Source organism: Pseudochaenichthys georgianus, chromosome 6 (assembly GCF_902827115.2).
Source record: "Pseudochaenichthys georgianus chromosome 6, fPseGeo1.2, whole genome shotgun sequence".
Taxonomy (NCBI): Eukaryota; Metazoa; Chordata; class Actinopteri; order Perciformes; family Channichthyidae; genus Pseudochaenichthys; species Pseudochaenichthys georgianus.
This window is the reverse complement of record NC_047508.1, coordinates 20,884,356-20,908,564: the sequence shown is the minus strand read 5'-3', so window position 1 is coordinate 20,908,564 and position 24,209 is coordinate 20,884,356. Positions and strand designations below refer to the sequence as shown.

General features: G+C 40.7%; 2 protein-coding genes across 2 annotated transcripts in view; both read left to right on the top strand.

The window, feature by feature from the left end:
* The first annotated feature begins 359 nt into the window (after positions 1–359).
* On the top strand, positions 360–9,221 carry ehf (ets homologous factor). The gene is made up of 9 exons (XM_034085518.1): positions 360–558; positions 2,441–2,555; positions 3,027–3,284; positions 4,259–4,303; positions 5,308–5,352; positions 5,450–5,512; positions 5,624–5,662; positions 5,778–5,973; positions 8,517–9,221. Exons 2-9 carry the CDS (start codon positions 2,480–2,482, stop codon positions 8,614–8,616), a joined length of 822 nt encoding a protein of 273 aa, XP_033941409.1. The 5' UTR covers positions 360–558; positions 2,441–2,479; the 3' UTR covers positions 8,617–9,221.
* A 7,662-nt stretch (positions 9,222–16,883) lies between these two features.
* The window catches only part of pdhx (pyruvate dehydrogenase complex component X), a 44,690-nt gene continuing 37,364 nt past the window's right edge, over positions 16,884–24,209 (top strand). Inside the window, exons 1-2 of the mRNA XM_034085678.2 lie at positions 16,884–17,043; positions 21,714–21,797. Coding sequence (XP_033941569.1) covers positions 16,908–17,043; positions 21,714–21,797 — 220 coding nt within the window. The 5' untranslated portion in view covers positions 16,884–16,907. The remainder of the gene's footprint in view (positions 17,044–21,713; positions 21,798–24,209) is intronic.

Sequence of the window (24,209 nt, the reverse complement as noted above, 5' to 3'; positions counted from 1 at the left end):
GTGTGTGTGTGTGTGTGTGTGTGTGTGTGTGTGTGTGTGTGTGTGTGTGTGTGTGTGTGTGTGTGTGTGTGTGTGTGTGTGTGTGTGTGTGTGTGTGTGTGTGTGTGTGTGTGTGTGTGTGTGTGTGTGTGTGTGTGTGTGTGTGTGTGTGTGTGTGTGTGTGTGTGTGTGTGTGTGTGTGTGTGTGTGTGTGTGTGTGTGTGTGTGAGAGCAAGTGCAAGGAAACAGTGCCAATGGGGAAAATAAAAGTCACACCAGGTGTGTGTGTGTGGGTGTGAATTATGCAAATGCCTGCCTGGTATGAGCAAGGACAGGTAGCCAATTGGTGAGGGATAAGGAAGTTAGGAGGATACAAAACCTTTTGTGGTGGGGCAGCACCTAGTGTGTCTGCATACTTTCATTTGTTAACTCAAAAAATGTGTCTAGCACAAGGACTCACTTCGTCTTACTCCTAACACTAGTCGTCTATAGTATTGGAATCTCCAGAAATCAATTATATTCAGCGGTGTTGAGAGAGGATCTACCTCAGGCCTGATTTTACCCCATTCTACTTCTCTGGTAAGCTGCCATACTAGTGCTGGGCAACCAGCAGAGCTTTTCAAAATGACTGAACACCGTATGATCAAACTGAAGGCTAGTCTAATAGGCTCAGTGTGTATTAATGCCATGTAATTTGATACTATTGTGGGAAGTTATAATGATTTTTTTTTTCATTGGCCTTTTAATCTGTTATGTTTAGGATGTACAGGTGTGGAAATACTGGAAAAATAAAAAACTGATGATCTAATCAGGTAAACTGATGATCTAATCAAGTAAAAGGATACAATTACTGAAATAAAACGTACAGTAACGGACTGCATTGTGCTTGTGTGAACTAGCTCATAACCATTGCATATGCAATGAAGTATTTTTTAACTAATGGTTAATATGTCTCTTTTTTAAGTACTGTTACATATAATCCTTGCTGATTTCTCAATACCAGTTTTTACAATGGTAAGGATTAAGACACAGAGGACTGTCAACTGAGAAATTATCTACATTGGCAATATGACATGTGGTAACTATCTACTAGAGAAACCTAATCAGGAATCTTGATTTTAAGATGTTATAAAATGGATTTTTCCAGATCTTTAAAATGTGGAATGTGTCTCTATGTCTGTGTAAGTCTGGTAGCACTTTATGTATGATAGGGCTTGGCTTAAGTTTGTTTATGACCTGCCATGAAGTTGTGACCAAGATCTTCCCGGCAACTGGTGAGGTGTTGGAGGATTACCCAACGTGATAACCTTTGATAGCTTTTTGCCGACTCGTTGACATTTCTCATCTTAGAAAGATTATTAATGCACAGTTTAAAACAATTAAAGTTCACTGCGGGAGCTTTTTTTAAATGTTGGAAAATGTTTCCAATAAGGATTGTCAACACTGTAGTAGGCTAATGAAGAAAGTGAAGCAGTTCCCTATTACGGCAACAATATTGAAAACTAAACTAATCAGTAACAGTAAGGGTGTTATATTACAACATTTCAAATCCATTACCATAAAACAGAGTAACATAAAACCAAATATATTGGCAGTGAACAGTGTCTGTCATGACTCAGCTATTGTACATCGACAACCCTTCTTGCTGGACTAAACAGTGGAGCTGCTGAAATTCAGAACGTTATTTACATGGGATGCAAATATACTTGTGGTTAGGTCTGAAACATGCCTTTTATTTACCGATATGTATGTATACAGCACAAACGGCAAATGTAATGCATGGGGGGTCTGTGTAACACGTTCGCTACAAAACACTAACTCAACTGACAAAGTGGTAATATGTAAAATCAGTGTAAAAAATAAATAAAACCACAAACAGCAGCATGTTAGAAAGTTTATGTTTATTTAGCCTTTTTGAGCCTTTACCGAAGGCACTACAATCAGTCTAAAACCAATGTGATTACAGAAATGGCTAACAGATTAAATGTACCTTTTTTCCCCAGCAAATACGACTCCATTAAAACATCAATCTTAACTGACCCATTATATGTACTATTTATTTTCTGCAAGTCCACTGGACAGTTTACAAAACCCATAAACTGTGCGGTTTGCATTTGCTCTGACACAAAGCAAAGAGAGGAAAAAGTAAACAATGGCGCAGAAATCAATGATATAAGGTTTTGTTGTATTACATGCCTTCACCCTTTTCCTGTGAATCCTTCTTGCTTAGTCTGAATCCAGCTTGGGTTGGTGGGACATTAGAAATCTAAACTTGCGTTTCAATATATATCACTTTAATGAACATAGACATTTATTTGAATAGACTAACTGAGCATTATTATATTTGATATATTACTTTTATGAATATTTTAAGTGATATCACAACATAATATTTGAACCTGTGAATTATAGTTACATTTGTAATTGATCCATATACTAAATTACTCCTCTCCTTCCTCAGCCCCTGGGCCATGGTACATCAGAGTATAGCAGCTACAACATGAGTGTAACTTCAACCACCACCCTTGAGAGCCAGCTGACCACCACCTGGGGCCCTAACAACTCCTACCCTGATGGTGAGGCTTATGACCAACTCTAATTAAGCCTACTATATTTCCTGGCATAAAGTATGCACTCCTCACTGACGTAAATCACTTAATTATTTTGTCTGAATACAACCATAACATGCTTTGAGAATATATGCTAATTTGTTCTGCTGAAAATACTATGATTGCTCTGAGTTCAACAATTCAGTTCTCTCGCTGGATATAAAACTGCAAAGCAAATTGAAAAGCATTCAACAATTAGCCGCCACTAATGTATTGCTCACCTGATGAGCTCAAAGCTATGAAACACATGACGCATATTAGAGATTCCTGACTGAGAAGTAGGTTAGCTCTTCCAGCAAACTGCTCTGTGGGTTAATTATTAGCAAATACCTTCAGGAGGGGAATTCATGTTTAGCATTTGTATTTATATCAAAACAAAAGGAATTCACTGATGTAGACATACACGTTTTTTTCCAATGTGTTCATATCTGTCTCCAGTTCCTTTAGTCATATCTGGTTACACAAGTCGCCTGTGGACTCGTGACAATCAGCCTCAGTTCTGGAGTAAATACCAGGTGTGGGAGTGGCTGCAGCAGGTCATGGACATGAACCAGATCGATGCCTCCAGCATTCCCTTCCAAAACTTTGATATGGACGGCAATCAACTATGCAGCCTGAGCTACCAGGACTTCCTCCGCGCTGCCGGCTGCGTGGGACCCATTCTCTTCCACAGCATCACAGATCTCAAGTGGAGCGGTGTGTCTAAGAGTCTGATAAGGGGGGGGGGGGGGAAAGGAAGATGATTAGTCCCAATAAAAGAGAAGCCGGGTGATTCAAGTTGGGTCTTGCTGAGTAGGGATCACAGAGCCGGTCAGAGGTGGCAGTGCTGTATAGGGGGCGAGGGAGATGATGGATTTGTTGTTTTCTCTCGCTCTAGCAAGTCTCCTACTGTAGCAAAGCACAGAGGGGGCCTAAAGCTGAGAAACAAGCTGGCTGTTCCACAGTTTTTTTGTATTGTTAATCAGAACAGCATTGTCTATCTAATGTCAAAAGGAATTTATAAACAGCAGTCATGGCAGGGGACCAAGCACAACAGGTTTAACGTCAAGGTGAGAGAGACATTCAATGCGAACCAAGCTAGAGCACAACGCTGCTATTGTTGATACAAGCTGGGAAAAAACAGCTCAGTCTCTTCAGACAAAGTGTTACATGTTAATGCATTAAACATCCTTGTCCATCTGTTTGTCATACCAGTATATCATTACCACAAAAAACTATAGGCTGACGTAAAGGGTAACACAATGGGAATGTGAGTGTTAAGGGTTATCAACATTTTCATTACATGTATCACACTCCGTCCTGTTGAAGAATGTGTGTTGTTACTCCTCTACCTTTTTTCATCCCGGATTTGTATTGAACCACCTTTCAATCCTTTAAAGGACTGCTTTATATACATAGATACGCTTTAATTTCACTGATAAAACCAAACCATCCTGTGTTTGGGCTTTAAGAGTAACATTATCTAGATATACCATACAGCTACTGAATAGATTTCAACTGAATTTGCTGAAGTTTAATGACTTTCTCTACATCGCCCTAAAAAGGCATTTGGGACTGTTTGATAGCTCGACATAAAGGAGGAAGTTAAAATCCAATCTATACACAATTGGAATTCCCCGATTTCAGTTAAAATAAATCACTTCCTTATTCTTTCTTGTCCCAATATACAGGACAGTACCATGTGGACCTGGGACAACTGGAACCTAAACCAGAATGTAAGACTCTCAAACAAGTTGTTAGTCAGTAAAGAAAATAAATGTCAACAGATGTTTGGGTAACACTTTACGGTAAGGGTACATGAATCATCATGAATTCATGCATGACTTAATGCATGAAAAAGCATGAATTAATTCATGTAGTACTCATGTAGTACTTCATGAACTATCAGTAATGTACAGGTATTAATGGTATCTCATGCATGACTTAATGCAGGAACAATACCTTAAGTAATGCATCAACTAAGGTATCTCAATCATCATGACTTCTGAGTTATTAATGATGTTCATGTCTTCTTCATATAGATCTGCAGTTAAAGTGTCAGGCCAAAAAAACGGACCAGTCACAGCAATTCCAAGTGTTGTAAATCATGAGTAACTAAGCATGACTTTGTCATTACTTCATCATGTTTGTGCCCCTTCAAATAAAGTGGTGACCTGTTCCATCGTTTACACTGATAAATAACATATGATTAATGGTCAACACACTGAACAGGGTTGGAGTCAACACTTTGAATTCAACAGACTACATGCACTGCTGTGACCGACCGACCGACCGACCGACCGACCGGGTCACCACTTTATTTGAAGGGGCACAAACATGATGAAGTAATGACAAAGTCATGCTTAGTTACTCATGATTTACAACACTTGGAATTGCTGTGATTGGTCCGTTTTTTTGGCCTGACACTTTAACTGCAGATCTATATGAAGAAGACATGAACATCATTAATAACTCAGAAGTCATGATGATTGAGATACCTTAGTTGATGCATTACTTAAGGTATTGTTCCTGCATTAAGTCATGCATGAGATACCATTAATACCTGTACATTACTGATAGTTCATGAAGTACTACATGAGTACTACATGAATTAATTCATGCTTTTTCATGCATTAAGTCATGCATGAATTCATGATGATTCATGTACCCTTACCGATGTTTGTTTGAATCCAATTAATCCATCTGTCATTCTCTGCACCTTTTCTTTCCCTCCTTATAGTAGACTTCTCCTGTCCATTTCCAGATGTCAGCTATCCACCTGGAGGTACTTTACATTTGTTGGCCTGCTTTATTATTTTTTCTAATCTTCATGTCCCAGATACAAATTTTGACTTTGATTCTTCTTGCCTCTCTTATTTTAGAAATCTACGATCCTTTGACTCACCCCCTCGCCCCTGTGGCCTCCCCCACCCCGTCCAGCCCTGGTGAGGAATCTAAAATAAGTTCAATACAACATGCCTTTAAATGTAACATCAATAAAAGTTGGACAAATACAAATAAATAAATGAGAGAATTATTGTATTTGTTTTTCTCAGATATCAAAAGGTCTTTCAGTCGCCAGGTCAAGAAACACAGTAAGTAATATCAGAAAGTTTGTACATGTTATTATCCTCTCTTTGTCCCAATAGCGTAAATATTATAAAATGTTCATTCGTACTGTACCATTCAACCTACTTCCTGTCGCCACAGATCCAAGGGGGACCCATTTGTGGGAGTTCATCAGGGACATTCTGCTGAACCCGGAGCGAAACCCCGGGCTGATCAAGTGGGAGGATCGGACAGAGGGGGTTTTCCGCTTCCTTAAGTCAGAGGCAGTGGCACAGTTATGGGGCAAGAAGAAGAATAACAGCAGCATGACCTACGAGAAACTAAGCCGGGCGATGAGGTACATCAGCAGCTATCATAAAACGCAGAAATATAAAACCAGACATTGGTTATCAATCATTCGAGAAAAAAGGCTGCAGATATAGATGTGATATCTCCCAAACGTTTTCATTTGAGTTGAGATCTGATTACTGAGACATTCTTGACATTTAGCTTTCATTGATTTTAATGCACTGTATTCAGTAGAGACTGTGGCCTATAAATGTTATCGTGTAGGTTATACTTTTGCTTTTCTTCAAGTTACTTTTCCCTCTGAGGGAGTCAAACTTGCCTGCAGAAATAAAGTTATTTCACTTGAATACAGTAAACATCCCACATGCACATAGAGGTTTTTTGGCAGAGCTTGTGTGATCTGTGATGAGGAAGACATTTCACACTGCATTGTTCCTAATCCAATTTACTTAAGCAGCTTATAATGCACTTGCCACTGAAACAGTTACCACTAAATTGACTTTGAAATAACTTTAGATGCTTATGGGTGACATGAGCAAGAGTTACCCATCTAAAACCAGCAAACTCAACTCTTTAAAGCACATTCTTCCCATTACTGATTACCTACAGTTTTTTCTTTTCACTTTTCTCCCAAATGAACTGAGATGGCCTTCTCCTCAGAAAAGCTATACGTCTCCTTCAATAGTCACAGCTTTATATTCAAATGAGCTAATCTAATGAGCTTAATTTCATTGTCGTGCAAACCACTGGGAACTACAAAATGTGCCCGCAGGTATTGTCAGTGTGACCACCAAAGCTGATTTTCTATTTACTGTGGTGCAGCAGAAGGATTTTCAGCTTGAAGGCATCACCAAAAAGATTGGTACTATGGATAACAAAAGCAAAGGGATAACATCCAAACTAACTTAGTTTCCTTTCATTTCAATTTCCTGTGACTGAACTTGGAGGAAATTTCTAAATCTATTTGGCTATATCTGAAAATGTTACAACATTTAATGAAAAGGAATCGTATTTTAACCAGGAGTAATCGATAGCTCTGATTAATACATTTAATTTCATATTCAATGGAGTACAAAGAAAATGGTTGAAGTAATCGGAGAACCTCAAAATGCAAAACAATCATAATTCAGAAAGCTGATACTGAATCGAGGGAAGGACAAACTATGCATGTTTTTTTTGTGAAAGGCACAGATCATTTGATGACAAAAGTGAAAGGGAAGGCTGACAAAACCATACTTTTGTTACACTCCACAAATCTAAAAAATAACAAACCAAAACTCTCTAACTTTGGCTGCCTGTCTGAGGCTTTCAATCATTGTGTTCATATACTGACATTATTAGACATTATTAAAGGACATTCATCTTTAAAAATGGTCACAAAATAGTCTGTTGAAAGTATAATTAAAACAAATACTTGGTTGATGTCATTTTAAGTGATCATTAATCAAACAGGATGAAATTGGGGGACTATCTCATTTTTTGCTGTGAATTTGGTGTGCTTGTTTCACCACCACACGGTACGTAGGATTGACTAATAATTCAAAGATTATAAGAGCATTAAAGGCTTTATGCAGCATTGTTGTTGGCAAGCCTCAAGTTCCAGGCTTACTTTAGACCTGAAATAAATAAGGAAGTAACATAGAATTGTGCATGTTACACAATGGTGCAAGGTCAGGTGGAGTGCAGGTGTGTTGTAAGTAAAAACACAGAGCGACTGCACGCCTAATTCATGTGTTTCCTTTCCTAACTCAATGGAACTGTGTATGAAGTTATGGCTTTTGATACATAGAAAGTACTTGTCATTATAAATGATAAAGGATTTTTTTATTATCAAAAACTAATGGAAATCACCAAAGTGATCCTTTACATATGAATGTTCCGTCCATACTTCAGAATACAATATGCTGTAATTTATGTTATTAAGATGTATTAGACCAGGGGTGCCCAATACGTCGATCGCGAAGGTAGTGTGGGTAGATCGCATGGCATTGAAAAAAAAAAAAGTTAGCCTATCATCCATCTTTACTATGGCATTTTGCCACTTGATTGCCGTACAGGTAAGCCAGTCTGACATCTCATAGTTTCTAACACGCAGTTCACCATGTATGCACGGTCAACCGCGCCAGCTGCAAATCACCGACGAGCTGATTACCTAGTTAGCCTTCCAATGTATACAGTTATATTAAAGAAAGGGCCTCACCTCCTCATCTGAAGCGCAAATGCGGCACAATAAGTGTAAGCGCGCCACAGTTTCTCCGCCACTTCGAGGTTCCGGTGCTCGCAGTCCACTAGCACCCCCCGCTCGCAACACACAGGGCCTCACCACCTGACTTTGGGCAGGGGCGGCCCGGCCCTGTAGGTAGATCACTTTGACTTGGTCATTTTGAAAGTAGCTCCCACGCTGAAAAAGTGTGGGCACCCCTGTATTAGACGTACGAGAGAATAACCACAAGTAATTCAATGACTACTGGATTACTTTGCAAATTATACACTGCATTTTTGTGTTTCTCTATCATTTCAAAGACGTTTTAGATGATTGTAATGAACTGATTCTTAATCCGCCTGAAAGTGTTCGTCTGTTCTCTGTTACAGATATTACTACAAAAGAGAAATCCTGGAGCGAGTAGACGGTCGCAGACTGGTTTACAAGTTTGGAAGGAATGCAAGAGGATGGAGGGAGTCAGACAAGTGACAATTTTTTTAATTTATGTTTTCTTTATATGCAAATTATGTTTTTGATTGTAGTTTTGATGTACCGTGTTTGAAAAAGATGTTTACACATTGTTGATAATTATATGTTCGCCTTATTATTTGTCTTTCTTTACATACATCCCTGGGTTGTGATACACACTGAACTGAGATCTTTTTTACTGTGCCTTATTAAAGTTGTTTATTGAACCAGCATGACAGCAGCCAAACCTCTTTTACGCCCGTGTGTTTACATCTCACTGATGAAAAGGATATCCCAAACTGCCAACATTGAATTTTGTTCAGATATTACAGGTCCCAAAGGAGCAAATGTTGATAGCATTCAAAACACACATGGCAAACCGATGTATGTTTTGACACTCATACTGTGAAGTGTCCTTTGGGAAGGATGCTTGATCATCATAAAAAAAAAAAATATCATTATATACATCAACCTTCCATGAGTGCAATACAGCTATGAAGTACACAACACATAAACAAGTGATACATATTTACATCAACATAATAGAATGGTTTGTTTATTTGTTTGGTTCCATGATATTTTGCATTCACTGAGCTGTGAAAAAAGTGTGTAAATGTTTTCTTATGTTTGATACAAATAAAGCGTATTGTTTTTACTTGAATGTCCTTTTTCAGGATTGCATGTCCACAATATGTGTGGCATTGTTTACAACAAGATGAGTACAATTCCTGTACTTTCAATTGTTATTCGTCAAATAAATGTTATTCTGATCAAACACGTTAATCAGCATTAAGAATTCAATTGAAGATATCTTTCTTCAGACTTAAGTAAAAAAATAGATCCACTGTGTGGCTTACAACAACAAAAAACGCCTTGTTCACTGTGAATCTGTTTCACGCTTAACTTTGAAAATCATGCTCTCAGAGATGGTGCATCGTTTCTATAATATCGTGACAGTGTAAAATGCCACGCAGTTAATTGTTCGCCAAGGCGTGCCACAGCTGCCACACTGGTTCCTGCAGGCAGCAGACAGGCCAACAAGATAAAAGTGGTGCCAATACAAGGCTCCATTCTTCAGCCAGTGTTCAAAAGCATGTGGTCTAATCTTCGCTCTGATTTATCTGGCTTTAGTAACGTTTCTTTGCATAGCAGGGTGGCATTGATTGACACCATGTCCGATGATTGTCTTTCCTGATAGCCTAAAAGAATGTGCGTTCTGCACCAACTTTCAGTTTTGTCCCTTTGCTCTCACACATTGTTGGCACTTACCAACACGGATGTAATGTGAGGAAATAACGCCTCATGCCATTTTCAAGAAGTAGGCATCAATCTTCCAGTGCCATGGCTGATGGAATTTCTGATTGGCAAACAGGAGGAAACAGTATTTGGTTAAAGGAGTTTTATATGTGTGGTTACTTACAATTGACGATCGAATTAAAGAAAGAAGATTGCAACTGAGAGATGATATAAACTCCTGGTTTAATTGGTATAATCGCTGCTGATTGCCATATTGTTATATTACTTTACATGAGACAAGTGACAATGCTTTTCAAATTGAAGTGCATCTTCATCATATTCCATTGTTTTGATTCTGTGTTGCCACAATAAAGCACACTTCACATCTTATCTAGAGCAGCACTAATTAAGGCCCCTCATTTGAAATGTACACAAAAATAAAGAAAGATGTGTTTTCATGATTCACTTGAATACAAATTAAGATGATACATTTCATGCAAGTGAGAGAGCTTGATCATCAAGTGCAACAGTTCAGCAGTCAAAAACAAAACACATTTGCCATTATGCAAAGTATTTGTGCATTATTTACCCTTTACCTCTAATGCTTCATTGTATTTGTTAACCACAACATAAAAACTTAAAGGATTGTACATGAACATTAATATGACCCAAAGAGATGAACATCTAATCATCACAGGCACAGATACGCGTCTGAAATGAGGCCTCCGTTTTAACCGATGCGGATGCTGCCGTGAGCTGTGCTGTGCTTTGGTTTGATGTGATTGGGTGAGGATAAGTTAACAGTTAGGCAAATTGTCTAGACTGATCTTACCCATGAAGCACAAAGAGACAGTAGCCAGATTTCCCTAACAGACCACTGCCCTGTTAATGCAAACCAAAGCTTTACATACCCTCAGTGTGTGAGGATCCATGATGGTCACTCAAATCTGATCTAAATCAGATATCAGAAGCCTTGCAATATATATGTGAGGAGTTGTGTGTGTGGTGACCTTAACTTTTCTGATCAACTGTTTGTGAGGAAAGATGATGTATTGTTTGGGAAAGCACCGTTAAACCTGTGTAACAAGTATTCGCAACACTTGGTTGTAAGCCACTGATAGCACCTAGACAAACATGCAGCCTAACCGGTTGTTAGTGATCTGGGAAGGAAGAAAAACTCACAAATGCAGCTGAGAGGTGATATTTAATCCAGGTAATTTACTTTAGCGACGAGTGGTTTTGTTGCACATGAATATTAAAAGAATAGGCCAGATTGTCTTGGGTGATGAATAAACATTTAGCAAAAACCTGTACCCTGATGAAGCAACCTTTGTTTAGCAAGAAAACAATATTCCATATCTCCCCCGGAATTATTGTATCTTCATGTCTGAAAATTATTTTTCCAAATTGAATGAGCCACGCAAAGGCTCTTTATTATTTAAAAAAAGATTGCATTAATTCAATCAGATAGACTCTGGAGGAAGAACAGGGACATTATGAAAGATAGGCTGAGCATGAGCATATAGACAGCCAGCTGGGATTTGTGTCTGTGTGTCCTGTGCATGCTGTTGTTGTGTTCCCTCAGCAGATACACAGCCAAATCTTATCAGGCTCCCTTATTATTTTCTCTTCACACTCAAATGGACCTGTGAGGCATTCAGCCCAAACTGTGAGCTGGACAGATTAGGACTGATGCAAGGGTGTGTGTGTGTTTCTGCAATGTTGCAGATCACTGTCTATTGGAAGTAACACACTGATTTATAACATTAGCAATGTTACCAATCAAAATATATCTTTTTGCATTTGTACTCAAATAAAACAGCCCTTATATTAGGTCGTGCACTCGCATGAAGAAATTAGGACAAAGTGGAGTTTATAGTCAGGGCTGCACATAACTGGTGCGCAGGTGCGCATGCGCACCTCAGCCAAAAAAAGAGCACCGGGTCATTTGAAAAAAAGCGCATTTGCGTACCAAAATTGAGAGAGAGAGGGAGAGGGGGAGAGAGAAGAGGGAGAAGAGAAAAGAGAGGAGAGAGAAAGAAAGATATTTGCGAGTTGCATATGAACTCAGGACCGGCCCGTAGCACTGGCGTTATAGATGTTCGCCGAGGGCGCCAGATCTGGGGATCTAGGCGCTGCGCTGGCAGTTCTGGAAAAAAACAAAAACTGTTTTGACCGTTGGTGCTCATCCTAATTGTCGGCCTTGATGTAACAACATTCATAATTAAGTAAATGTAACACCCTTTTTACCCCGGTTACACGTTTAATTTGCCCTGTACAATGGGCGCTGTAAGTGATGAAAATGGGGGATGTTGGCTTATCTGGCGCCCGCTCACAGCCAAAATGCGAGTGAGCGAGGGAGAGAGAGAAGGGCGCACCGCCCGGTACCGGCGCTGTTGTTATTATAATCTGGTGCTAGCTGCTCTAACGGATGTAAGAAGAAGATGTTTCTACAATAATGTGGAGGGAGAGTCCTCTCCAGTCAGACTGAGAGGCTGATACTACAACTCAGTGAGGTAAAGGACTCTGAGTGTTTAGAATAGATAGTTCACTTTAGTCTAAGTTCAAACAGTTTGGTCACAATTTATGTAAACACATATTTCCAAGGCACTCCTTTATAATTATTGGGATAAACAGGTTTGAAATCATTCCAATGCATACTACAGGACAGTAACCAAAAATATCCTTTAAAACTGGAGAGATACAAATAAAAATGCATAAATAAATAAATGTTACGGTAAAATAAGATATGAATGAACAACACAAATACAATGAGTTACATTAATTTGTTATTGGCTATGGTAGGTTATTGGTTATGTTCACATACTTATTTGATTACATCCACTTGTCTAAGATGACAACAGAGACTTTCGACCCAAACCCAGCTGTTTGGGTCTGGTAATCGCAAACTCAACCAGAGAGAAAGTAGTAGGCCTACATCATCAGCTACGACAGAGAGAGGAAGACAGTGAGGAGAACAGTCAGGAGGGAAGTGATGACAGTTTGTAGGATTCAGAGATGGGGTCGTTACTAAAAAAAAGTAATATATTACATATTACTTTAAAAAAAAGTAATATATTACACTACTTCGTTACTATCTACATAAAGTAATTCGTTACTTTACTCGTTACTTTACTCGCAGGGCCGGCCCGCCCCTCCCTACAGGCAGATCACGCAGACTGCTAAAGTTTCAAATGTTCTCTTTAGTTCAGTTTCCATTGTCGCATAAGACTGATCCAGATAGCTCCTGAATGTTTTCCTATCTGACCATGGCTGTCCTCTGTCTCCTGCTATCTGACCGTGGCTGTCCTCTGTCTCCTGCTATCTGACCGTGGCTGTCCTCTGTCTCCTGCTATCTGACCGTGGCTGTCCTCTGTCTCCTGCTATCTGTATATTTTGCGCAGTCTATCTCTGCTCACGCTGTTGCGTCAGCGTGTTCTCCTGCGTGTTGGCCATGTGTTGCACTGGAGCCAGACTTCAGCCGAGCACGTACGAACTGCGCATGCGTGAGTGGCAATAACTCTCCTTACCAGCAGGCAGCGGTAGTGTGTATTCGTCATTCAAAACAAGCAACAACCGGAAAACAGAGAAGAAGAACTACGTGTGTGATATAGATAAACAACAGCTATGTGCGTTAGCTTCACCTAGCATGTGTTCTTTGCAGGTGTTTGTTGAGGTTTGATTATGACTGATTTTAGAAAGTAACGAAGTAACGCGTGTCGGGGCAATGTTAGTAACTGTAGTGTGATTACTGGATTATAAAAGTAGCGCGTTACACTACTCCGTTACCGACAAAGTAATATTATTACAGTAACGCGTTACACCCAACTCTGATGACAACAGAGACTTTCGACCCAAACCCAGCTGTTTGGGTCTGGTAATCGCAAACTCAACCAGAGAGAAAGTAGTAGGCCTACATCATCAGCTACGACAGAGAGAGGAAGACAGTGAGGAGAACAGTCAGGAGGGAAGTGATGACAGTTTGTAGGATTCAGAGATGGGGTCGTTACTAAAAAAAAGTAATATATTACATATTACTTTAAAAAAAGGTAATATATTACACTACTTCGTTACTATCTACATAAAGTAATTCGTTACTTTACTCGTTACTTTACTCGTTACTTTACTCGCAGGGCCGGCCCGCCCCTCCCTACAGGCAGATCACGCAGACTGCTAAAGTTTCAAATGTTCTCTTTAGTTCAGTTTCCATTGTCGCATAAGACTGATCCAGATAGCTCCTGAATGTTTTCCTATCTGACCATGGCTGTCCTCTGTCTCCTGCTATCTGACCGTGGCTGTCCTCTGTCTCCTGCTATCTGACCGTGGCTGTCCTCTGTCTCCTGCTATCTGACCGTGGCTGTCCTCTGTCTCCTGCTATCTGTATATTTTGCGCAGTCTATCTCTGCTCACGCTGTTGCGTCAGCGTGTTCTCCTGCGTGTTGGCCATAGAGGCTTCTCAATACTCAAATTTCCCCTCCTCGACTCCCCTCCTCGACTCCCCTCCTCGAGACTTAGTCCCGCCCACAGGAGATGCGAGCGGAGGACCGAGGAGGGGAACCGGGGAAAGAGGAGGGGAAGCAGCAGACGTTTAAAGAAATGAGAACTCCTCTCCTCTGAGCGGTCATATTAAAGCGACGTCCGTTCATTATTACGTGGCAACAGCTGCATCAGCTGTCGAGTGTTTTGTCATATTTTATAATCTCTGTTAGATCAGCTGAACATTGTTCCCCCACATATTTACCTTGAATTCATTGAGAGTGCGGTATAATGAGACAATAACAGGCTACAGATGCGGACACACACACACAAATATATTTATATAAATATATGCAATTTAAAGTATGAGAGCACTCTCATAATAACGTAACACAATCAGAGACTGGATATATCCCCCCCCCCCCCCCCCTCTCTCTCTGGTCGCTGAAATGGGGAATTGAAATTACGGGCCAAAAGTTGTATTTGCAAGTATTAAAAGTAAGCAGAGGACACCAAACCAACTGAGACCTGTCTGTCCGCCGCATCTGCGCACACACTGTACCACACACACACCTACACACTGTACAGGACATACCTACACACTGTACCACACACACACACACACACACACACACACACACACACACACACACACACACACACACACACCTACACACTGTACCATACACACCTAAGCTCCTAAAGCATAATCAGGCTACAGCCGTTGTGTATTTTAGTATGTGAAGCACTAAATGTTCTTAGAAAAATATCGACTCTTTGTTTGTATATATCTACTAAACTAAAGCAAATAAAGAGAGTAGGTCTGTTATACTGAGTGATATTTATTTTACACACTGCTCTGCTTTCTGCAGGACCTCACAGCTGTTCTCACTGTAAACATCGCGTTGCGATGAGAGCAGTTTCTAAAATAATATCCAGGGGATGCATGCAGAGCTGTCATTGGCTGAGATAAGTCCGGCCGTGTGTCACGCCTCCACCGTTCCCGGAAATGCATCCGCGGAGGAGCCGTGGAGGAACCATCAGTGTATCCTCGGTTATAGCTCCTCCAGAGAGCCTCCTCGACGCTCGATCCTCGGTCCTCGGTGTGCATTTAGAGAAATGAGACGTCCTTCAAAATGGCGCGCTGAAATTCATTTCCGGGTCACTACCGGAGGACCGAGGAGTCGAGGAGTCGAGGAGGGGAAATTTGAGTATTGAGAAGCCTCTCATGTGTTGCACTGGAGCCAGACTTCAGCCGAGCACGTACGAACTGCGCATGCGTGAGTGGCAATAACTCTCCTTACCAGCAGGCAGCGGTAGTGTGTATTCGTCATTCAAAACAAGCAACAACCGGAAAACAGAGAAGAAGAACTACGTGTGTGATATAGATAAACAACAGCTATGTGCGTTAGCTTCACCTAGCATGTGTTCTTTGCAGGTGTTTGTTGAGGTTTGATTATGACTGATTTTAGAAAGTAACGAAGTAACGCGTGTCGGGGCAATGTTAGTAACTGTAGTGTGATTACTGGATTATAAAAGTAGCGCGTTACACTACTCCGTTACCGACAAAGTAATATTATTACAGTAACGCGTTACAAAGTAACGCGTTACACCCAACTCTGTAGGATTACTGGTCGTGCTAATGTTGTCTTGTGTTCACCTCTGCGTGTGTGTTCTGTGTTCACCTATGCATGTGTGTTCAGTGCTGTGTGTCTGACAAATAAAGTCAATACCCCCTCAAAAGTTACGGTTTATTTCATTTTAAGGATGAGCACCAAGCAACATCTCCAGGTGCTCCTTTGAGAACCAGGGCAAAAAAGTTATGTGCACCCCTGTTTATAGTCTCCTTTTGCATTTTAACAAGACAAAAACACAATTATTGATTAGGATCCAAAGATGTCTCGTTATGAAGTGTAATTCCTGCTCAAATGTTTGGACTCACCATCAATATTTTGATTATATGATGATTATTTACTCACCAAATTGACCCCCTTGTTTGCACACATTTTCACAACAATTTAATAATTGGGTTATAATGTAATGTTGGTAATGTATGTAAATATAATACTTGATTAATTGATAGAGCACTTTTCTAAATACTATTATATGCTTTATAATTAGAAATAAAACATTTCAATCAGAGCATAAAAACAAACATGCAATAACAAATGAAAACACAAGATGCATACCATGAATAAGGAAAGCAAAAAATGCAACGCCATTAATGATTTTTACCAACGTATTTAAAAAGTGTGCAGAAGACTTTTGCCTAACCCCCAGCAGAGGGCAGTAAACAAGTGAACACTGGGAATTTCGACCGATTTGAACGCAACAGAACTACAGTGAAAAGGACCTCGCAGGACCCAAAGTAGTTACTTATTTATATCCTGCTCATTTATATCTAAAACAATATATATATATATATAATTGTATATGCAAATAAATAAGATAAAACATTACCAGAGATTCTCAAAGGTATCTAGAGCTGATCATATCAACAGGATTTATTATAATTATAATGTATACTTATGCTCCCGCCTCCCTGCCGTTTCACTATCAGGCATTTGAATGGACACTACTCACTGACGGAGGACGACAACATGGCGGCCTCCTTGCGTTTGGGTCGTCAAGGGATATTATTTGGCCTTAAATTATCTAATGTTAGTAAATGTTTGTGTGCTCCGCACCCTTGGCAGGAACATGTCAGACACTTATTTCGGTCCCCATGGATCCTCGGTGAGTGTTGACAGTAATACGCTAACATCGATGCTGCAGCTGCTGCTGCTGCTGCTGGATGCCATCATCGTTTTTATACATTTGATAACTCTAATCGTGTAATTAGGTTCCTTTGTTATTGTTTGTGACATTACAACTAACAACGGGTTTGTTCAATATGCGGACTGGCGTGTCGTATTCCTGCCTGAATAACGAGGGTCCTTATTTGACCTCAAATAACACAAAGGCGGGGTCTAAAAATGATGTGAGAATGTAACGTAGGACAACTTTTGGTCAAGTCATTGCCCACCCATGACAGTGTTACAAATTACTAAAGGTTGTTGTGACTTCTTGAGAGGTTTTGACGTGTTAAGGTATTAGGAGAGGGACAACGTAATACATGTTTTTGCCTCCGAGTCAAATAGTTATAGACCTGTCAGTCACCAAACAGCAAGTGTTGAAGGTCTGTAAGCTTAGATGGATGCATCTTTTTAAATGTGAGACACTATTAGTTACACCAGAAGCCTCTGGAAATGTCACATAGACATTTGTATTTGTATCTGACCTAAAGCCTTATTAGTCCAGTCTTCAAATAGTGTTATTGTGTTTACCAATGGGTGAATCTCCCTTCCCTTCCAAGTGGGATCGAGATAATTGTATCCCACTTTTTACATTACATTGCATTTAGCTGACGCTTTTATCCAAAGCGACTTACAATAAGTACATTCGACCAAGAAGATACAACCTTGAAGAAAACAGAATCACATAAGTACATCAGGTTTCATAGAGCCAAACATTTCAAGTGCTACTCAACTGGCTTTAGATAAGCCAGTCCTTTTATTAGTATAGTATTTATAAGTGCTTTGATAGCAGTTATTTGTTAGTAATTATATCGCTCGAAGTTTTTCACTCTTAAAACAGTATGCACAGTTCCTTTAATGCAATGCCACATGTATTTAGAATACATTTGTAGGTGTTCACAAGTTGTTGGACATAATGGACAGTTCCACAAAGAAGTCTGATTCACAGCACCTATAGATTTAGAAAACATTTGTATTCACCTCTGTTTAGCACTTTCTTTTGAACAATTCCAACTACTTCACCATCCATTAGATTAGCTTAACACAATTGATCTGTGTTACTGCACTGCATTAAGACAACACACACAATACACAGCTAAGGTTTTCACTGCAGTATGCAACAATTATTCATCCTAATCTTAAAAGTGACTTCAGTTTTAGGAGTGATGAGAATCAAGAGTTATGTGAATGTTTAATTAATTGTCTTTTACAATGTGGCATTTATTTATGACTTTGGACTACTATACTACTCATCTTTTCAGCCGATTTCTTTCAGTGTCAGACCAGGCAAAGCACTCATTTACCTCATCACATTAATGATTACTCCAATCCAAACTGTGCCAGTAAGCATGCAGATTCAGAGCCATTATTGATATGTATATACAAAAAACACACTGACACAAAATACAGAGAGAAGGGATTCATGTTAAGTCTAAATGATATATCAATATATTTAAGGCAATCAAGTCAACATATTTTCTTTATACACACAACAACAAAATATACATGTTTGACAGTGGAAAATGGTATTCCTAATGTTCAGATACTGAAGGCAAATATTAATAAGTGAAGTAACAAACTGCTTTATACTATAATTGACCTGTACTTGCCAGCAGGTGGCAGCAGCACACAACATGACGGGAGACCACGCTGCAAAACCTACATGTCCTCTGTCTAAATGTCTAATTTAAGTAGGAAAAGTCTTAATCATTGCCTCTCTCATCCCTTTACTTAAATGCCAGTTTGAATTTAATGTAGATTTGTGTTATACTTTCTTTAAAACAGCTTAAACTAAAAGTGCTATGTTCCTATGCATAGAATCGTTAGGGGAAACTGCTGGTTAGAGAAGACCACATTTCGGGATATTTCAGTTATTTCATTATTTCATCAGTTATGTTGAATATTTAAGAAACCTGTGCCTGTACCAACAGGTCTTATGGGTGCCATTTCAACCGAAAAACGTAAAATAAAAGAATCCTTTCATCTGCCTAATCCAGGGGTCTTCAACTAAAATTCAACAAGGTCCAGTTAGAGAAAATGTTCCCATGCAAAGGTCCGGAACATCAAAATGTCTAACTTGCTTCATGAATTAGTGTGAAATATATTGAAGTGACCTGTAGCTTTATCAACGTCTGCATGTAATCAACAACTGACTGCCAATCAAATAAAAAAAGTACAAAAACAACAAATATTTATTGTAAATTAACATTACTTAAATACTGTGGATATGTTGGATGTAATGTTCCTCTCGGGCTGCATTTACAAATAAAATAGAGAAAAGAAATAAAATAGCTTTTGAAAATATGTGCATCTTAAAAGTGCTTAATTTTAGATAAATCAAATAAAGTGTAGCAGCAGCTTGAGTTTCCCTTTTTCTTTGTTAACCGTTTCAGATCATGACTTAACAGTTTCAGACGATTATTGAACAACATCAGTCTTTACACATCATAACAATTGAACAGTTTTAAAGTTTCTCTTTCTTTCCCTCTTATATTGCAGTCCCTCACTCACTTTTTTAAAATTCAGTGTGAGAATTGAGCTCAGCTTGTCCTGCCAGGAGTTTGTAAATCTGGGCTGAAATGGTGTCAGGGCCATTCTCATACACATGCAGGTGCTCATTGGTTACAGTGATGCAAACACAGGTATGGTGAAAAAAGAGAGATCTATTCGAAGCAGAAAAAAAACATCGTAATATACCATCTGACAAAGGCCTGTGCTATAATGCTTCAATTAACTGGCTATTCTTTATAATATACTCAGATCAATAGGAGACAGAGGTGTTATAAATCAAGGGTTTTTATTATTATTTACAGCAGGCGTGGTGGGGACCTTTTTCCTTTCAATTTTTACAACATCCTCCGAGGGCCGTACAAATTATTGAACTCAACCTCTGCTTAAAAAAACTAAAATCACAGCCCATTCATTTGGCTTTTCTTTCATGCTGTGCAAAGAAAAAGCAACCTCTTAATCCAGATATCTCACCATGACTCACGCATGCATGCACGTGCACGGTGTGGCATGACCACCAACACAGAAAGATATGGACACAAGATGTGTGCAAATGTATTTAGTATCCTATCCATGTGAACATGATTTAAGTGGAGGGGGGACCTAACCTCCTCTAGGGGGGTCCGGGGGTGTGTGATTTTTTTTTAAATATTGAAGTTAAAAGCATCAATCTGGTGCACTTTGAGAGCAACATGAAGAGATCTATGGATACATCTCTCATCAACACCCATATGAAACAGAACTGTAAGCATATTTTTCTTTTTTGATATTTTACAAATCACTCGCCTTTTAAACTCTATTGTTGTTATTTTTAACAACTTTTTTGTTACTGTCATATAGTATTTTATACCTGTTTTTCATTTAGTCTCATTAATAACTATATTGATCATATCAAGGTGTGCCTTAACCTCACTGAGCTGAGGTTATTTGAGCCTCTCAGGAGAGAGCTCTCTTCCACCTGGTTGTAGAAAAGCTCTTTAAATTCGTTAGCATAGTGTTGTAATACTGTGCTTACAACTAAAGACACAGCCACGCAAACACTGCGGCATGTGTACGGCTCCTTATGGGTATTGCAATATTTTAAGGGCTGGAGCGGCGTTCCGGTGCTCTCTGTCAGCACTCCTTTCAGACGAGACATATACCACGTGAAGACACGTTACGCTCGTATTGTGTTCAAGGAACCTGTCCTTGGCCAGGAAAAACAGGTACTCGCTTGTTTAATTATTTTTGCGGTCTAGATTTATTCTTCTTTTTTTAAGTGAGAAGTTGTCCGTCAGTCGGACTGACGGACGGACCCCCCCACCCCCAAAACGAAAACTCTTCGGTTCTCCACAAATTACACAAGTCACCCAAATCAGCATTAAAAAAGCGGAAGGCGCCAAACAATCCGCTATTAATGTATTGATTATAGCTCCGGGTCCGTAATCCGTATAGGTCGGCGTCTGGGTCCGGACCACGGTCCGCCTGTTGCCGACCCCTGGCCTAATCCGTTAACTTTAGCTCTATCATTTTCTCTATCAATACATCGTAAATGACTGCATTATTCAAGAAGTTCACTGCACATATACAATACACTGAACAAAGGGGTCTTTCTTTGAGTTAGGCTAAACAATACTCTTGATAGGTCTTTTCTGAAGTAGCTCTGCAGGCTAGAAAAGCAGTGATACCTCTGGCAGCATGCAGAATGGAGACTCAGTGTCCACCACAGTGCTGTGAGCCGTTTGAACTCTGACCTTCCGGTGACTACAGCTGGTGACAGTAGGGGGCTTTGACGGCCCCTTAAAGGCCTGCAAGAATACGAGTGCCTCTCGTGCAGTGTCAGCAAGGATCAAAATGACATACGTGACCTGCCGGCATTCAGTCATAGGGGCACTGTCACTTCCTGTGCCCTGCACCCAGGCTGAATATGTTGAGGCCTCAGGCTAACACTGCTACTTCTGGGGGTGTTACTTGATTTATTTTGACGTTCACATTGCCTATTTGACACTGAAAGATATGCCTGTAGGGAGATCCTGAATACAATTTTTATGGAACCATGTCTGATGTGGTTTTAAGCCTAATGACCCTTGAAATGATTTGTATATTTCTCTTTCTGTCCTGCAGGTGTCAGTCCAGTCCAAGTGCAAATGCCCGCCCTCTCCCCCACCATGGAGCAGGGAAACATAGTGAAATGGCTGAAGAAGGAAGGTAAAAAAATCACAATGTCATTTCAAAGCTCTCATTACCACACATTTCTGCTGCACTTTCTCTAATTCACCTGCCATGTCTACTCTTTAGCATTACATTACATTGCATTTAGCTGACGCTTTTATCCAAAGCGACTTACAATAAGTACATTCGACCAGGAAGACACAACCTTGAGGAAAACAGAATCATATAAGAACATCAGGTTTCAAAGAGCCAATCGTTTCAAGTGCTGCTCAACTGGCTAAGCCAGTCCTTTATTAGTATATAAGTGCTCTGTTAGCAGTTCTTTGTTAGTCATTCTATCGCTCGAAGTGGAGTCGAAAGAGATGAGTTTTCAGTCTGCGCCGGAAGGTGTGTAAGCTTTCTGCGGTCCTGATTTCAATGGGGAGCTCATTCCACCATTTTGGAGCCAGGATAGCAAACCCACGTGTTTTTGCTGATTGGAACTTGGGTCCCCCTCGCAGCGAGGGTGCAGCGAGTCGTTTGGTTGATGCAGAGCGTAGTGCACGTGCTGGGGTGTACGGTTTAACCATGTCCTGGATGTAGGAAGGGCCAGATCCATTCGCAGCATGATACGCAAGTACCAGTGTCTTGAAGTGGATTCTAGCAGTTACCGGAAGCCAGTGGAGGGAGCGGAGGAGCGGCGTGGTGTGGGAAAATTTTGGAAGGTTGAAGACCAGACGAGCCGCTGCATTCTGGATGAACTGCAGAGGTCGGATGGCACATGCAGGTAGACCAGCCAGGAGGGAGTTGCAGTAGTCTAGGCGTGAGGTGACGAGAGCCTGGACCAGAACCTGCGTCGATTTCTGGGTCAGCTGTGGGCGTATCTTCCTGATGTTGAAAAGCGTGTATCTGCAGCAGCGGGTTGTAGCAGCGATGTTTGCAGTGAAGGACAGGTTGTTATCTAGGATAACACCCAGATTCCTTGCAGTCTGAGTCGGGGAAACAACAGAGGGGCCGATGTTGATAGTTAGGTCAAGAGAGGGACAATCTTTTCCCGGAAGGAAAAGCACTTCAGTTTTGTCAAGGTTGAGCTTGAGATGATGATCAGACATCCACTGAGAGATGTCAGCTAAACAAGCAGAGATGCGTGCGACGACCTGGGTCTCTGAGCGGGGAAAGGACAGAATTAATTGGGTGTCGTCAGCGTAGCAGTGGTATGAAAAACCATGCGGGCTAATGACAGATCCGAGCGAGTTTGTGTACAGGGAGAAGAGGAGAGGACCAAGAACAGAGCCCTGAGGGACCCCTGTAGTTAATTGACAAGGGTCGGACTCAGACCCTCTCCAAGTAACCCTGTAGGTGCGGTCTTTGAGGTATGAGGTGAGGAGGGAAAGTGCAGAGCCTGAAACTCCAAGTTCTTGGAGAGTGCGAAGGAGGATCTGATGGTTCACCGTGTCGAATGCAGCAGACAGGTCCAACAGGATGAGGACAGAGGAGAGGGAGGCTGCTTTAGCAGTGTGCAGTTCTTCAGTGACAGCAATGAGAGCAGTTTCTGTGAAGTGACCTGCCTTGAAACCAGACTGGTGCGGATCCAGAAGGTTGTTCTGATGGAGATAACAGGAGAGTTGTTTAAAGACAGCGCGTTCAAGTGTTTTAAACAGGAACGGGAGGAGAGAGACAGGCCTGTAGTTTATAACATCAGACGGGTTGAGAGTGGGTTTCTTTAGGAGAGGGTTTACTCTTGCCTCCTTGAGACTGTTTGGAAAGTGACCAGAAGTTAGAGAAGTGTTGATGAAATGGGTGAGAAACGGTAGAATATCAGGAGCGATAGTCTGAAGGAGGTTTGAAGGGATAGGGTCCAGAGGACAGGTGGTGGGGCGTGCAGAGGTAATGAGGGTAAGAACCTCACTTGGAGAGAGAGGGGAAAAGGAGGTTAGTGTGCCGGTTGAAGGTGGCTCAGGTGATCCGGCGGTGAGTAGGGGTGAGTCAGAAAAAGAAGAGCGAATGTCGTAAACCTTTTTTTCAAAGTGGTTAACAAAGTCGCTTGACAGAAGGGAGGAGGGGGAAGGGGCTTTGGGGGGGTCCAAGAGGGTGGAGAAGATGGAAAATAGTTTTTTAGGATTGGAATAGGAAGATTGGATCTTATCTTGAAAGAAAGTGCTTTTTGTGAGATGGAAGCAGAGAAAGAGGAGAGGAGAGCCTGATAGGTTAGGAGGTGGTCACGGTGTTTGGATTTCCACCATTTCCGCTCTGCTGCCCTAAGGACGGTTCTATTAGCACGCAGTGCGTCATTTAGCCAGGGAGCAGGAGGGGACTGACGAGCCTGCCGAGATGTGAGAGGACAGAGAGAGTCCAGAGAGGATGAGAGAGTAGAGAGGAGAGTTTCTGCAGCAGAGTTTGGAGGCAGGAGTTGGAACGAGTCAGAAGAAGGGAGGGCTGAGAGCACCGAGGAGGCAAAGGTAGAGGGGG

Excerpts from the sequence above, each read along its gene's own strand:
- ehf (XM_034085518.1), top strand. The coding sequence starts at position 2,480 with ATGAGTGTAACTTCAACCACCACCCTTGAGAGCCAGCTGACCACCACC. Across the intron at positions 2,556-3,026 it reads TAACAACTCCTACCCTGATG|TTCCTTTAGTCATATCTGGT; the intron begins GTGAGGCTTATG and ends ATCTGTCTCCAG. Across the intron at positions 5,663-5,777 it reads TCGCCAGGTCAAGAAACACA|ATCCAAGGGGGACCCATTTG; the intron begins GTAAGTAATATC and ends CTGTCGCCACAG.